Source organism: Onychostruthus taczanowskii, unplaced genomic scaffold, assembly GCF_017590055.1.
Source record: "Onychostruthus taczanowskii isolate IOZ18803 unplaced genomic scaffold, ASM1759005v1 scaffold15, whole genome shotgun sequence".
NCBI classification, from domain to species: Eukaryota; Metazoa; Chordata; class Aves; order Passeriformes; family Passeridae; genus Onychostruthus; species Onychostruthus taczanowskii.
Genome location: NW_024498685.1, coordinates 1,803,997 through 1,820,991, shown reverse-complemented (window position 1 = coordinate 1,820,991; position 16,995 = coordinate 1,803,997). Strand labels below are relative to the sequence as shown.

Genomic DNA, 16,995 nt, shown 5'->3' with positions numbered 1-16,995 from the left:
GCAACTCAATACCCCCATTTTTCTAATTTTAACTGTCAGAAAACAGCAGGGTAAAGTTTCAAGGTCTCCTACTTGTGTTTATCTCAGCTTTTAGAGGAACTGCAGATCAGTTAGACCCATTACAAGTAAGTGACATGTCTCTTAGCAAACTGGAATAGTTTTCTTATTTAAATTTGGGAAGAAAACAAGGAGGAGAAATGGTTTTCAGTGCAAGGCACCATGTACAACTAATTTTGCTGGTCAGCAGTTGTGATGTTGACTTTTTTACTGATATGGAAAGTCATTGACAAAATTTAACACTACTGCTTTGTATGGGCTCTGTATACAACTATTTAAAAATCTCACTTTCTCATTTCCCCTCCTCACTGCAATTTTGGAAAAATCTTTACAAGTACTGACTGTATAAACATTTTACATAAAGCCAGCTGCAGGTGTATAGAGAAGAAAGAATGAGGGATTTCAACTTTATGGTTTGTGGCCAACAGACCAAACCCCATGTGGAAATAAATGAAGTACTTCTCCCCCTACCAAAATGAAACAAAAACTGGATCCAACTACACTGACACCAGAGAGCTACATGCAGCCACCACACAATGAGATACAGCCAGCTCCACATCCACACCCGCTGCAGCAACCGCAGCTTTCAATTAAATACACACAGACAGTAAAAATCAAGCCCTGTCATCCATTAAAATAACGACTGCAGTACTCCAAAAGCTCGAGGCACTCCCTTGCAGCTCATCCAGAAGCAGCTTTCCTGCAGAAGTCATTAGAAACATAAAGTAGCAGCAACCATCGTTTTTGTGGCAGAGGAAATGAGTCACCAGGCAAGCACTGCTGAGGTTCAGAGGTTTGTGATGGGGAGGAAAGAAGGCCAGCTCAGAGTTTCCCGAGCCCATCTTAGATGACAATCACAGCCCTGACCATTAACCTTCACCTTTGGTTTTGCTTTCACAGGGAGACTGAAACTTGGTAGCTGCAGCTCGGGAAGCCTCCTCCTCTCGTTCCAACCTACACTACCACCTCTGGCCCAGGGCTGAGCTGCCCACAGCATCACCAGCAACATGGAAACAGGATCACAGGGCTCAGACACCACTCAGGCAACAGCAGCAGCAATGTGACATTTCACTAATTTCAATGCCCTCATGAGTTCCAAGTTCAATAGTCAGGCTCTTTACCAAATAACCCATTTAGGCTACTTGGCATTTGAAATTACCTTCCAGTTAACCACTCATCTAGACACCCAGGACATGACATCTAAGAATTTAATCATAAATATCTGAGCCAGCTGCTGTCCCCCAGTACCTGTAGGGCGGTTGCAGTTCTGCATGTGCCATGCCAAGATCACATCCATGCTTGCATGCCACTGCATTTTGCTATCATCTGGAAGCAGCAGCCCATGTGTTAAAATAGCCATGAAAATGGCGGGGGGGGAAATAAAACTGCCTCCTCAGTATAACATAAGGAGGTTTTAAATGTCCAAGAACCACCTGCCTTTCAGCCCCCATCCAGCAATGGGACAGGTAGTTGGCATTTCATGGCGTGTTTGTCAGACTTATCCATCCGCCTCAGACGTGACACTTGTCACAGAAGACAGGGTCCCAGCTGGGCCATGTCCAACCACAGATCAATTCCAGCAGAACCCCAGAGCCTCCAATAGAGCTCTCCCACTTCAGGCCCACCTGTGTGTTATGGAAAGTAACAGCAGCAGCAAGAAGCTGGAGGTTTTGCTACCTGGCCAAACTCCTGCTCCCCTTGGGCAGTGGCAGGTGTTGTGTTTCCCTTCTGTTCAATTACCAGAAAAAAAAGCACAAAATAATAATAATACAATATTATAGCACAAATATAGCACAAAGCACAAAATAACAATAATAACAATAATAATAATAATAACAACAACAATAATAATAAACTGCCTTGCACGGTGCCAGCACAGGGCACTACCAACACAGTCACAACAAGCTACAGCACAGGTGAAGATTATATAATGCAGACATATGACACATACCATGAACACGCCTCTGGGAAACCTTTCAGCCTTTGCTTCCATGGGAAACCACTCTGGAAAAATAACTGCTATAAAGCTATCTGGCATCCAGGTGAGCACTTTGAGGACTCTAACGAGACTTTAACCTCCAGGATTGCTGCCAATAGCAGAGCTGAGCTTCTCGAGGCCCCACTTTCTCCAGGTACAGCTGACGATATCACCAACAGCACCAGTGGGGTGAGGGAAGGGTTCCTCACACAGCTCCAGGCACTGGTGAAATCATCAGCTGTTAAAGAGAAATGTAAATCCCCAGGAGGTTGGATTTCAGCCCTGGTAATTAAGGCAGGCTGGAACAGTTTAAAATAGAGGTCAAGTTTTTAAGTGTATGCATACTTTCACACTTGTCTGCTAGCGTCAAATCAACAAGAGCCAGGAACAGCCTTTTTGGTCATAGAAAGGTTAAATTTCAACTCAAAACACACAAAAGGCAGTTGGCACCGAATTCTCACCCTCACCAGTCTGTACACACAGGTCTGACTGTGGAATGACACTGACCCTTCTTCCGGCTTGTGAGCTCTCCCCTCAGCCATCATCATCTTCTACCCCTGCCAGTCCAGCTTGCACCTCCCCAGGGCTGCATGACTGTCCCAGAGACTTTTCCCAAGCCCACAGTTTCCTTGGATGCAGACCTGCACATCCAGCTAAGGGGCAGCTCAGGAGTGTGTGAAGATGCTGTAGGACCCATGTTCCTTGGCGGGGAGGGTGACAGCACAGGGCATGGGCACTCCTGCAGAGGGGTACGGGAAGGGTCTCCTCATCATCCCAATCCTTCCAGAAAAACCCTGCAGTGAGTTTGCAAACAGCAGAATAATAACGGGGTCAAATCAGTCCTCCAAGATGGAAAGCACAGCCCAGGAGAAGAACAGATGTTTCATCCAGAGAGCTTGTTTGTTTGTTTTGGGTTTTTCAAATGATTCTAAGAAGTTTTGGCCAGAGGTAAATAGACACCTTGTGTTTCATGGTATCAAGCATGGTATTCTCCTCCACATGGCAGGGCACATTCACAAAAGAAAAACCTCAACAGGCCCAAGTGTGGGGTTTTTTCACTCTAAAGAATGTCAATTTCATACACATTCTTTTCTTCTTTAAAGACTGCAATATCTCACTACACCTACTTTATAACATTTAGTCAGGCTGTTTTTTTTTTTTTCTGAAACTTCTTTCAGAAGAATTCCAAGAACAATCAGAAAGAGAAATTGATTTAATGCTTTCTATTTGGCTTCAAGAGGGTCTTTGAAGAAATCTTAAACTTCTAAAAAGACCCAATCAGCAAGACAGCAAACAAAAACAAATCAATGTCAGTGTTACTCCCAACAAAAGTCATCACAGCCCAATATTTTGCAGATCCAGCTACACACTGCCCCTTACAAAATGGTCATCATCATAGCATTCAAAGCTGAAAATCCCCAATAAAACTTGAAAACAGAAAAGGGAAAAGCATCCCATTTCCATCTACCAGACAAACAGGATGTTTTCTTTATCAAGACACACTTAATTCTCAGGCTCTTTGAAACAGGGCAGAAAAGACATATCCATGTCACTTGCAGCCACAATTTCTAGCTCAAGTGCAAGATCTCCTTCAAAGCACTAATTAAAGAAGACATGAGAACACTGAGTAAGAAAACAAAAGTTAAGAGTGGCAACTCCATTCTCATCACAAGGATCCAAACAGAGCAAGAGGAAGCATGCCAGCACAACTGTAAAATCTGAAGGGGAACACTCTCCAATGAGCCTCCCATTTAACTCACAACATCCTTGTTGGTAAAGAAAAAAAAAAAAAACACAAGAAAACAGCAGTTTGAAGGAAGAGCTTTCCATTGTTAAGTGCTCCTGCTGGCTCTTTTAAAAGCCCAAGCCACCATAACAGGATTGCCTTTCCCCGGATCTACCAGAAGACACACATTGCGCAAGAAAGCTTGGAACTTTCAAAGACAAAGAAGCCAAACACTGTTTAAAGACCGTCAGGCGTGCAGCAGGCTCGCTTCCTGCTGGAACGAGGCTTGGAGCTTGTGACGGACGCGATCCCGGATCAGTGAGACTACCACACACCACACACAACAAATAAGATTTTCCTTGTTTGCCTTACAAGACTAATGCCAAGATCAGCACAGAGGCAGCGGCTGCGGGATCCCCGCTGCTCCCATGGAGGGCCGGGTGCCTCACTCTGGGGCTGTATTTGCACATCACCCTGTACATCATTTGTTCATCACCCTCTTGGGTGCAAGGAAGGAACGCGGAGCCTGTGGCAGCCCCTGCCAAGCGCTATCCCCGGGGCACTGCCACATCCCAGTGGCCACCACCATGTTCCTCTGGGTCTCCATCCAAGCACGTGCTCGACAACCACACCGAGCGTGGCCGCCCCGTGCCTCGCACCAGCAGGACTGGAGGGGACCTCCCTGCACACTTCCACTCGGGATTCACACCTACAGGGGTTTACAGAGGTGCATCGCTGTGCTTGCCAGAAGCCTCCTGAGTAACAGTGAACCAACAGACATATTTCCTCAAAACTGCCCTAATTATGCGTTTTACGCAAGCCAAAATATGGGGATTCCAGCCAAAAAACAAACAACAAAAACATCGAAACTTGTGTCACTTCCCTCCTGCGCTTGGGGAGTGGGACGGAGCCGGGACAGGCGCAGAGGAAGCCCCGGCCGGGCGGGGGAAGCGGCGACGGACCGAGCGGGGGCTGCGGGACTCCGGTTACCGGGAGCCGCCGCCAGGCTCGGAGGGGAGGGAGTTGAGACCCCCCGGGGCACAGGGGACCCCAAGGCCTGCCCGAGGACACCCCGGTCCCCGGGGGGGCAGCCCCCGAGGGGCGACAGTCACGGCGAGGGGCACAGGGGAGCACCTGTTGGTCAAACCCGCCCGGTGCCGACGCTGGCGCCCACCGGGACGCCCACGGAGAGCCCGAGGAATCCCGCCACGGCCCACGAAACGCGGCCGCCCACGGCGGCGTCTCAACCATCCCACCCCCGGCCTCCCGGCGCCGCCAGGAGCCGCCGCCCGCCCCCGCCGCTCCTCACCGTGCGGCTCAGCAGCGTGTCGGGGTCTGCGGGCTCGCACAGCTCGCTCAGCTTGCGGTCCCAGTGCAGCAGCGGCGGCTGCTCCCCGCCGCTCTCGCACACCTCCATGGCGGCCGCAGACACCCGCGCCGGCCCGTCGGTCTGTCTTTCCGTCTGTCTGTCGGTCCGTCCGCCGCCCCGCTGCCGGACCCTGCCCCCGCCGCTGCCCCGGGCCGCGGAGCCGCGCGCCCCCGGGCCGGGCCGCCCTCAGGGAGGGACCCGCCGCGGCCCCGGCTCCGCGGCCGGGACGGCGGGGCCCGGAGAGAGGGGACGGGACAGCGCGGCCCAGGGTACCCGTTCGGTGAGACAGAACGCACCTTCTGAAAACCAGAACGTCACAGCTCCGGGCAGCCGCACCGAGGACGCCGGTGCCTGCCTCTGATCTGTCCCAGAGCGCTCATCAACCGGCAGCAAAAATAATCCCAGCAACGGGAAATTATGGTATTTTAAGACTTGTGTTCCTGCCAAGCCGGGGCAAGACTGACATTCCATTGTTCTTAAAAAGTGACAAGCTGCCAGATATTTAGGACTGAAAAAGCTGGGCACTCCTCAGTGCTTGTGTGCAGCTCCCCGAGCTCAGGCACGGCCGGGTGCTGCGGGCTCAGCTCCACACCAATGGACATTTCCAGGCTGCCTTGTGCAGGAACCAGAACTGGACTTCCTGGCGTGTTCTCTCTCCTCCAGACCTCCCTTGAGACATCACCTCTTGTGGCAGCCACTTCCACCCACTCACAGAGCCAGCATCTGTACAGCACCAGTCATCCAGTCCTTGTTCTGGAGAAGGATTTCCCAGCACAAATAGGCACAACAGCAACAAAAATAGGAAAAATTATGGTGATTGCACCAGGTTTGTTGCTTTAAAGTTTATTAAACTGCTGCAGTTTGATTAGGGGGGAAAAAAGGGTAACAGAAGTTACACTAAGATCTCCTGCAAAAATTAGTTATTTTGAGTTAGATATTGTGAAAGAAGTCAGTCTGATATTTGCCTGCAGCAGCAAAGAAAAGCCAAATTACCAGTACCTGAATTGCTACGTTCCACTTTGGCAAGCCCAACCAGAGATACAAACTTCTTGTTTGTACTGCCAGGCACTGTAATCAAAGCAATTCCATTGTGCCAGTCCTGAGATTCAGGTTGTGAAATTTGTAAAGGTCAGTTCCTGATCCAGGAGCCTCCGTGTTTTCATTGGATGTGTTCTTCCTATCAAAGCTTTTGAGGCCTTGTGATAATCCCTTTAACAAAAGGCTCTCCATCACCCTGCTGGCTGAGATTAGCACCTTCTAAAATCACTGCTGTGACTAGATAATTTCTTGGTGCTGGGGCACTAAATGAATGTTTTGCCCATATGAGAAGTCTAAAGGGAGACCCATATTTGTCTTGTAAACCAACAAAATGAAGGCCACCTTAGAAGAAGGTGGTCCTGACTGGGTGAGTGCAGCTTCCTTTGCTGAGCACGATGAGAACAAGGGGCTCCCAAGGACTTCTGTTTGACCAAGAGTACTGGGCTGAAATTTCTCATCCTAACACATTTCTCAGGCAGAAATATTTATTTAAGGAAGAAGTTGCACAGGCACACACTTCTGTCCTTCCCCCTTGGGTAAAGCACTCATACAAACTGAGGCACCCTGGGTAAACAGAATGCTGCTTTCCCCAGTGGTTTCCACTCTTCCTGCACCATATAAAGCTGTGTCCCTCTCCCCTCTGCTCTTCCCCAGGAGCTTTCTCTTTATCATTGGTACTGAGGCACAGCTGCTGCTGTGAGACACAGATCTGCTGAGAATTCGTAAGTACGCTGGAAGACTTCTTTGGCCATTGAAATATTTTGACACACAAAACTATCCATCTTTGGGGCTGTAATATAAAATAAAAACCATAATATTGGTAATTGGGCATCCTGCCCAGTTACTGACACATTATTAAAATTAGTGTTCAAGGCTACATGTAAGTTTTGAGCTTCAATATCTCTGAAACAATGACCCAAGACTTTGTAAGGAAATGTGACCAATTTGCTTTGCATGGTGGCAGCCAACAGCACAGAGACCACACCGATGTGTTTGTGCTGCAGCACCAGTGCTTCTTGGAAAAGGAAATCTGAAATAGCAAGGTTCTGCTAGAGACTGGCAGCACATACAGGGCACCAAGAAGGAAGAGACAAAAGTGGAGGAAACTAATCCTTTCCAGAGAATATTAATTATTCAGTGTGCTGATACAATACATGGGACAGTAGTCTAACGTGTCACATGTTGCTGCCCACAGACTGACACTGCACCAGAAATCAGGCACTGGGGAAAGCACCTGAAAACCTACAAGAACATGATACAGACACAGCTATCCTGACTTTATCCCATACTCCCTGGAGGATTTGAATGGTGGACTTCAATAGTTACCAGCCTGCTGAAAATCAAGGCTGTTTCTCCATGCTTCATTACTTTTCTCTTAGAACAACTATAATAGTATTATTAAGTTCCAACTCATATAATTCTGAGAGCATTTTTGATTTATTCTTTTGGGTAAGACCCTTTCCTCACCCCACTCTTCTGAAGTGGGTTTGAACTCACCCCACAGAACAGAAGGAGAGTGCAAAAATTAACCAAAAATCTACAAGAACATAAAAGGGTGGGGACATATTGTCTGCACATATAGGGAAGAGAAGAGCTCAGTTTTTGTTTACTGAGAATTCTGCTCCCTTTCTACAAGGAGCAGAAAGCCCGCACAGAAATCACACAGAAAACCAAAGCAACTAAGAAAGAGGAGGCTGCTAAGGCAGAGCTCCAAACTAACACCACTTACTTAAAACATCAAAGACCAAAGCAAGCAACAATACAAAGCCTGGCAAAGGAAAGGTGCTCTCTTACTCCTTGGAGATCCGGGTTACAGAAGCCACAACTCCTGCAACCACATCATTACTCAGTTCTTGATCAGGTCAGCTGCACAAAGGTTCATTAAATATTTACAGGTGACATTTTTCTGACTTGTGACAACCAGGATCAAGATAACCAACCATTTTCTACAGCTGCTCTGTTCAAATCAGTTTGAGAAACCAACCAGCAAGAAAAGAACAAACAGCAACAGAGCCCACAGGATGAAAACTGCCAGGTTTCTGACCAGCTACCAGTAAAAATCTTACCCCTTGAAAGCAACAGAAAACAGCCAGAGCTAGAGATTTCTTCAACAAATTCAGCACCTCTTAAAGAGTGCAGGACACAAATTCCAGGTCTAAGAATATAAAGAATAAACCAGCAGTCAATTTCTAATCACAGTTACTAGAGATTTTTGTGAAATGGCCAAGTATGGTAATGAGCTGAATTTTTTACGTGGGAATAAGCCATAAGCAGAAGAAAAATCTCACACACACTGACACACGTTCCCCACAAGAGGATGTCTCAGGAGAAACCCTGTGAAAGTTACTTCTTTGTGTGTTGTGCAAAGACTTTACTTGCACTAACAAAGCAAATTTCTTGTGTAAATGAGATTTAAATCACACTGCTGTGAAGCTCACCACTGCCAAGATAAACAGACACAAAGTCTTAGTTTGTACATTCAGACACACTCAACTACTTGGCAAAAAAGCTTCCACCACAGAAATTTCAGAGTTAAAAATAGAAGGTGAGCTTGAGAATAGTAAAATTTTCTTCCCACCATATTGGCATTTCATTCCTTTTCTGACACATGAAGAAAGTGGGATAGCCAGCCCTGAAGACAGCCTGTTACTAAACCCACATAATTGGTACACTGACAGAAATACAGGCTCCCTTTACCAGAATCATCTTTGCTGTTTTACCCAGGGGCTTCTCTAAGCTCCAATTCAGCTTTCCTACCTTTGCAATTCCTGCCCCCCTGCAAGGGCTTTCACCAGGCCCCCACAGGCACTGCTGGTCTTGAACGGAAGTGTGACCTGTGTTTGGGAACACAGGCACAGTGCCCCCAACCCCACGGAACACAGAGAAGAGGGAGAGGGCTATTTTGGTGAAGTGGGACTTGATTTCTTTGGGTGAAGCATCTTCTCCTACTTCTTCATGGCTCCTAATTTCTGTGAACAGAGCAATTACTGCAGAGTAATGAGGAATAAAGTTGAAAGGGTTCTTTGCTCTGTGACACAGGCACAATGCCATGGTGTCTTCCGCAAACCGCCACAAAAACAAGCAGAGAAGAGAGTGTTTCCTACACCTTGCAGCAGACTGACAGGAATAATTGAATGCCATGGAGCTGCCTTGCAGACCAGAATAGCTCTGCCTCAGAGCTGTTCAGAAACGCTCCAAATACTTGGTGAATGTGCTGACATTTTAAAAAGAAGTCACCCAGATTTATCTTTTGTAATTATCACCATAAATACATAAAATAAATTCCTGCTTAAGGTCAAACACTTCTAAATATCCTGGTTGATGGAAGCAGCCAGGGTTTGCCTCATCAGGTTTACACAAGATGCTAACCCAGACAAGAAAAAGCAGAATGCCATTTTCCAGGGGACACTGTGGGAAAACACTGCCTAGTTACAAACAAGGAATCACTGTATTTCACTCAGGTGATACCATTCCCATTCCATTTCCTCACAGAACAAATACCTATCCATAAAAAAAACCTGAAACCAACCAGATGCTATAGGAATGCTGATTTCACACAGGATTTTCTCACAAGTGAAATGACTTAGTTACAGATTAACTTTGCCCCAGAGTAGCAGAGCAGACATAAGATGAACACACAGCAAGCCTTTGCCACTGGTTATTTTTGCTGTACCTAGGGCAATGCAGAATCATTTGGGAAGGCCTATCCTGCTGCCAAGCTGTGCTGAACATTCAGCACAAGGCTTCCAGTGTGTGCTCAAAGTCAGTGTGTGCCATCTTTGTAGCAGGTCAATCTTTACAAGTGTACTAGCTACTTTAAATAGAACTGGAAGGGCAAGAAAACTCAAAGTTCTTGAGTAAATATTTTTCCTTGCTAGCATCTAATCCTAATACCTTGTGCTAGCTCTGCTGTCTCCAGCTTGAGCCAGGGGCAGAGATTAGCAGGAGCTATTCAGCAGCTGCAGAGTTCTGGCCACTCCATTGTGGTGGTGAAGGGAATCCTTGCTGCCACTTCTGCTCTGAGTCTGGAGGAGAATGGCAGTTCCCAGACACCAAAACAGACACTGCCACGAGCTCCACCACCACAGCAGAGTGCAAACAAGGTGACCACTGAATGAACAGAAGCTCAGCACATTTGCTCAAGGCCTCCTAGCAGAAAGCTCAAGACAAACTCCAGCTTTTAGCAAAGAGAAAAAACTTGTGTGGACCAAGCACAAATTACTTGGATCACTACTGTGCAAGAGCATCATCACAATTCTCACAGCAGTACAACAGGCTCAGATTAAACAAGTAGTTAAAGGAATTAAAGTCAGGATTTTCTATTTAAAAAGAAAATCTTCTGTGGATAGCAACCCACTGAAATAGCTAAGCCTTTGCAATACATCTGACACCCCAGTATGCCAGTGACAGGGGCTCGGATACTTGTTAGAGCTTTAACATCAACCAGAAATAGATGCTGAATTGAAATAACTGACATTTTTGTTAGTACAGACAATGTGCACAGGGCATTAAAAAACCCCCAAAGTTCAGTAGGGGAAAGAGCTGCAAAGACTATTAATGTGTTCTGCACTGGGATCAGAGAGAGATGAGATACAAAATCCCACCAGCTCTGAAGGCCCGAAATTGTCACTTCTAATATTATTCTTTCCCCGTTCCATCATGTTGTATTACAGTGGGAATTTCCCCTTCTCTTTTTTTTTTTTTTTGGTGTAGTAGAATTAAACTCGTTTTAATTGAGCAGCTTCTTACCAATACAATAATTCTCACTCTGACAACAAAACGCAGTGAAACAAGGGCCACTCCCACACTACAAATCCCAGACCCGGAATGTATTTCATGTTTTCCATGCGACTCCCCGAAGGCACAGCCAAGGCAGTCGCTCCTCCAGCTCCTCCTGACGGCAAGCCATGGGCACAGCACCCTGACGAGGGATGGGATGGGAATGCTGATGTCATCCTACACCAAACACCACAACAAACAAGACCTAAGCAGGGTTTGGAGAAAGACAATACCTAGGATCAGCAGAGGGGCAGGTGCAAATGCACAGGAGGCCTCCTCCGGGTCTGTGACAGAAATCTCCAGCTGAGCACTAGTCAAGGCCAATGATTCTGCTTTAAACTCAATGTCCAACTGGCTTAGTGAAGGAAAAACAGGGAATTACACCTATAGAACAGAGGAGGGATGTCTAAAGCAAGAGGGGATCAGGCTGGCAGGCCCCCAAGACAGGAGAGAGGTTAAGGCAGACAAGGACAGAAGGTTTGAAAATGGCTGAAGATGCAAAGAGTGACTCCCCGTTTATATTTTCATCAGCTCAAGAACTGATACAGCTGCCTGGGGTACTTCTCCTTTTAAGGAGAAAAAAAGAAAGTAATACAAAAGATCGTAACAGAGAGAAACCAAATGGGAGAACAAAACACACAGAAGTACCCTCTAGGTAACAAACATTTTATTTATTTCTTAAAGGAACTACAGCAACATATATGACTACAGAATTATGAAGCACTGAAAAACCAAAGGAATGAAATGGCCTGGATCCAAGCACTAAGGACATCACACCTTTTCTCTCACTGAGCCATCACTCAGAAAAATCACATTATCTGAAAAGAAATTTAAAAAATTAATCTTGAGCATTGTTTTGCCTTGTTGCAAGCCTTCACACCATGACGCTCAGGTATCTGAGTTAAAATAAGTTGCTAATATGTAGATTTTGGGACAGAATAATAGTTGATAAAACAGTGTCCAGTACACTCTATCTCACCTGAAAGCAGACAATTCAAGGTGGTCATAAGTACTATGAAACAAGTGTGCTAAAGCTGATGAAAAGCTGCTGAACAGTGAAAGACACTAAAATATTTTAAAATAATGGTTTAATTATTTCACTACAATCTCCACCAGTTACAGCTTATTTCCCTTTTCTTTTGTCATGTTCACTCTGCACTATATACTGTATACCGTGTCAACAGCCTGTAGGAATATGGGAAGCTCCTACTTCATCAAGCCTAAGGAATTTCTAAAGTGTCTTGAGACTGGGCCTCTTGAACAAGAAACCATTAGGAGAACACTAATTAAAAAACATAATTGCTTCTTCCTTCCAGCACTGCTAGCTTTTAAAGAGGCTGCAGAAACATCCAGGAATATGACTGTTCTTTTTCCTTTTTTTCCCCTCTCCTTTTCCTCTGTTCTAGTCTTTCCAGACATACTTGTGTAACAGAAATGTTTGCTCTACTACCCAATTAATTTATTCCTCATTCAAAAGCAACACAGGAGCAGCTCTATCCACAATAAAGATGCAGGATGCTCAGGCTATTTAAAGGCTCAAGGAACAAGCTGAGTTTCCTAGTTTTCTTTGTTGTGTCAACCCAAGGCACAAATCTACTCCTTATCCATTCTGTGGAATAAACAAATGACAGCAGCACTTTGCAACTGGATACTCTCATTTTCTGTGTGTTCACAAGCAGTGCCAGAGGAAATCTTCTGGTACACACTACCCATTATCTCAAAATCCCTGAGTGTGGATACTGAGGGTGAAGACAAACCAAGATTCATTTCAGAGGCCCTCCACCCTCTCTTCATTTTAAAAGGGCAAGGGGCACTTTGGTGCTTTGCTTCTTACCTGCTATAATTGTTGTGGCCTGTCGCCTCACATTGTTCTTATCTGTATATTCACCATAATCTATCTTCCCTTCAACAAAGATTCGAGAGCTAAAAAAACAAAGAATTTGATTTTGGTCAGAGAACTGTGCTGCTATTTTCCACTCTATAATTCTAGAATGGTCTGGATTAAAATGGGATCCTAAAGACCACATGTTCCAAACATCTGGCCATAGCAGGAATATATCCACTAGATCAGGCTGCTGAAAGTCCCATCCAGCCTGACACTTCCAGGGATGGGGCATCCACAGCTTCTCTGGGCAAGTGTGCCAGGGCCTCACTACCTTGACAGTAAGGTTTACATCCATATATCCAACCTAAATTTTCCCTCATTCACTTGGAGCCCATGACTCTTTGTCTTATCAGTACACCTCCTGATGAAAAGGCTGAATTCAGAATCTGATTCAAACTACACAGGCTTTTTTTATCAGTTGTTTGTAGCTGCTGTGCTAACTTGTTTTATGGCACCTGTATCTTACTTACAGTTCCTGGTCACTACAATTATTACAGTAATCCATTATTAAGGCATTAAATCCTCACACACATTTGTAATTCACTTACCCTTTCCTCACATACTGATAGGTGACATCCCTGAGGCCAGGTCTGAAGACAGAGATCCTGTGCCATGTCGTCTTCTGACTGATATCACCTAAGGTACACAGAAGTAAAAGAGCTGGATGCCAAATCCTCTTTGTGATACAAGACTCAGAAATTAGCTTCAACACATCGGTATTCTCAAATTATGTGAAGTGATTTGAAAACAGAAGTATACTAGTACTTCATCTCCGACTTCACTCCAGAACTAAATGTTCCACTCATCCATGTCCAAACAAATTGTTGTGCAGAAGCACAGTTCAAACCAAGACATTGTTTTTTCTGTAAGACAGTGCTCACACTAGTAATTTTTTCCCCCCTCAGACACTTCACACTGAATAGAATCTAGAGAATGAGACATCTGCAGATGCAAACTGATGACAGAATCAATGAGAAAATAATTTTTTCTTTATTTTTCTCATCCTGAAACAAGTAAGAGTACAGAATCTGCTATGCCTCTGACATACCCCCACCAGTGACAAACTGCCCACTCCACACACTCTTCTCTCCTCCTGAGGAAAGTCAACAGCAGATCTCTCCTCAGTACATGCTGCTGGGGATCAGTAAGACACACACAAATGCACCACCACCTCTGCTGAGCTCAAAGGAACCTTCCTGCACCCCAGAGATTTGTAAGTGTGCTGCTGCTGGCCATGCAGCTGTGACCTGGGACACGTTGCTCATGCAGACTCACCTCCCTGGTTTACTTCACTATCTCCTGTCCGCCACATCTCATTGGTTGCAAGGGAAAATATGGTAACAGGATTTTTTCCTTCCACTTGCCTCATGATAGGGTCCTGTCCAACCCGACCAAGCAGCTGAACACGATTCATGGCTGAAACAAGAGAGACCAAACACAAAGGTGAATTATGATGCTTCTAAGCATGGCAAGCCATCAGTCAGCAGCTTTTCTCAAGGGCCAGGATCACAACTTTCTGCACCTCCTGAGCACTTTTAAAGCTCTTATGACATTTGGCTTTTTCAGGCCCCAGGAGATGGTTGACTGCATCTATACTGTCATTATCACTGTGAACTAACTGATTTAAAAAGCCAAAGGTTCCTTATTCTTTCTGTTCCATCTCTTCCACAGATACATCCATGTACCACTTAAGACTAAACTGCATTTATGTGACTTTTATTTGTTTCATAATGATAAAACACAATGCACAGCAGTACCTTTGAAGCAAAGTTGCATTACTATACTCTATCCTCTGAATGAGAGAGTCAGTTTTTACACTATTACCAGGCCTAGGCAGACACAGTCTATCCCTTCTCCATGCTCAAGGACAACTGGAAGAAATCAGCTAAGTATCCCTCATGCACAAGGAGCATGTGAAGTGAATAGTGAAGGCTGAAGAACACCTGAAGCAAATCCTGCTGGGGCAGCACCACACAGACAAGTGCTCCAGGGACCCAGGAGTCTGAGAAACAAGCACACAAGACAGCTGAAGGCAGGTGTTAGAAACCATGCCAACAGCAGACCCAAACCACTGCCACAGATAAGCACAACGACCTGCCCTATAGAGGGGGTAGTCTTTGTCAGGGCTTTCTTCTTTTCCCCTAAACTGTTGCTTCACCTGACAGAGACCAGACAGGAAGCCACTCAAGACTGTGTGCTTGCAACAACACATTCTTAGGTGCTACACTGAGGAGCTACCACTCCTACCTGCTTCTCTCCTGCCTTATTTCAGATGTCCTAAAACTGAGATAGACACAATGAGTAACAAGTAAATTGCATCTCAGGAGGTACTTACATCTTTCAAGTACCAATGAGTTAGCCGTATCAGAGTCATGTCTTACAAACTGGCGTAGCACCTGAAGAAACAGAGAAATATGAGTTTCCAAGACACAAACTATGAACAGCATTCACAAGTCTTCACACCTCATTTTCTGTGCACTTACAGAGGCTCTGCAAGTATGTTCTTTGCCAGGTAACTAATGGGGGACCTGAGGAAAGAAATCTGTTCAGCCAAATGAAGCTGGTAAGAGTACTTAAAAAACATCTGGTTAAATCAAGGTTAAAGAGTTGCCTAGAAAGAAGCATGGCCCAAAGGTATACCTCCAGCAGTTATTTTTGGGACATGCAGTAACTACTGTTTTTCAGTAATATGTAAATAAGAAGGGAGGAAGTTTGTAGGAGAGTGGGGCTTTAGTTGTTTCAGCTTTAGTCTTTGGAAACAAACAGGTCTGATGCTTCTGCTTCGTTTCAGAGTTTAACCAGTTGTGCCCAAAAAGTACATCCACCCACTGGAATGAGCAGTGGATGCACTGACACACTTGTCCCAAAGTAAATCTAGGACACAAAATTCGTAGAACTGCAAGTGGGAAAGCTGCACAGGAACTGCCATTATTCAAGCAAATACTCCAGCTTAGAAGAAAGGAAGGGGGCGGGGGGGAAGCCCAGAAAAACTTCCGCTAGATGTCCACGTGCAGGAATTGGGAAAAAAGGCTCACTTCCCAGAACAGGTGGTTCCAGAGCTCACACTCTATCTCCTTAAGAGCAGACCCAGAGCCGAGGCCCCGGCCAGCGGGCACGGCCGGCCGAGGGCTCCGGGGCGCTCGGCTCCGTCCGCCCCTCCCCGCCCCGGGGCAGCGCCGAGCACTGTTCCGCGTCCGCAGAGTCGCTGCAGCCTCGCTGCGGGGCGGAGGGGCCGCAGCTGCTCCCCCCGAGGGCGGCCGGGCCGCGCTCCGCCGCGGCCCCGCACGGCCCTACCTGCCACGCCGGTCGCCGCCACATGCTGCCGCCGAGCCTGCGGAGGGGAAAGCAGGGCTGAAGCGAGCCCCGGCCCGGCCCGGCCTCCGACCCCGCGCCCTCCGCACCTCTCCCGCTACCGCGCTGCGCCCGCGGCCGGCCGGAACAGGAAAGGGCCGGGCGGGAGGTTCCGGGAGGAAACGCGCCCGAGCCCCCGGGACGGCGGCGGCGGCACGGGCAGCGCCACCACCGCGCGCCCCGAGCCCCCGGGAGACACAGAGCTCGCGGAGGAAAACAATAACGAACAAAATTCCATCACTCCATTATCGGTTTAAAAGTGATAAAACCTTTATTCGCACGAAACGATAGGATCTAACAGTTAAAAGCCAGCATGTGCAACGTCATAAAACAAACCAGTAAAACCTGGAAATAAGCGAGTTACCAAGCGCTGCCTCATAACATTGCAGCGCTCTGTCCAACCAACACAAACGAGAAGGACCCCCAAAGTTACATTTAGCGGGGAGAGGGGGGAAGGTGTGTGAGATCTCAAACACATACAACCATTAACATGGGCAACTCCAAAAAGCTGACAAAGCCTTTTCTAATTGCCCTCATCTTTGCTGAAAGGCTGCAGTTCACAGGCAGGCAGCTGCACCACGTGCGAGATGCTGGAGGGGAGTTGGGTACAGACAGACCCAGCTACCAACGCACTGCCCCACGCGTCTCCCCCACGGGAACAAGGAGTCCTCCCCGACTGACAGAAAACGAGTCGGGACTAACTAATCAGGGACTAACTAGTCTGTTAGAGCACACCCAGTTACAAAAGTTTTGTTACTGAAATTTGAAAGAATGTTTTTCTTCAACTCCCACTCCTTAAAGCATTTTCTATT

The 16,995-nt window shown here is 46.6% G+C and overlaps 2 protein-coding genes across 3 annotated transcripts in view; both read right to left on the bottom strand.

Moving 5' to 3' along the window:
* Positions 1 to 5,297, bottom strand: part of CREB3L2 (cAMP responsive element binding protein 3 like 2) — a 74,349-nt gene extending 69,052 nt beyond the window's left edge. For both annotated transcript variants that reach the window (XM_041398569.1, XM_041398570.1), the window contains exon 1: positions 5,071 to 5,297. In XM_041398569.1, coding sequence (XP_041254503.1) covers positions 5,071 to 5,178 — 108 coding nt within the window. In that variant the 5' untranslated portion in view covers positions 5,179 to 5,297. The remainder of the gene's footprint in view (positions 1 to 5,070) is intronic.
* A 6,302-nt stretch (positions 5,298 to 11,599) lies between these two features.
* Positions 11,600 to 16,282, bottom strand: SSBP1 (single stranded DNA binding protein 1). The gene is made up of 6 exons (XM_041398588.1): positions 16,127 to 16,282; positions 15,168 to 15,228; positions 14,108 to 14,248; positions 13,381 to 13,468; positions 12,782 to 12,870; positions 11,600 to 11,765 (listed from the first exon to the last, which is right to left on the bottom strand). Exons 1-6 carry the CDS (start codon positions 16,148 to 16,150, stop codon positions 11,719 to 11,721), a joined length of 450 nt encoding a protein of 149 aa, XP_041254522.1. The 5' UTR covers positions 16,151 to 16,282; the 3' UTR covers positions 11,600 to 11,718.
* Positions 16,283 to 16,995: the final 713 nt, after the last annotated feature.

Coding starts and splice junctions, on each gene's coding strand:
- SSBP1 (XM_041398588.1), bottom strand. CDS start 16,150: ATGTGGCGGCGACCGGCGTGGCAG. Junction 14,249..15,167: donor CTCATTGGTACTTGAAAGAT/GTAAGTACCTCC, acceptor CTCTTGTTTCAG/CCATGAATCGTGTTCAGCTG. Junction 11,766..12,781: donor GGCCACAACAATTATAGCAG/GTAAGAAGCAAA, acceptor ATTTCTTTTCAG/ATAATGTGATTTTTCTGAGT.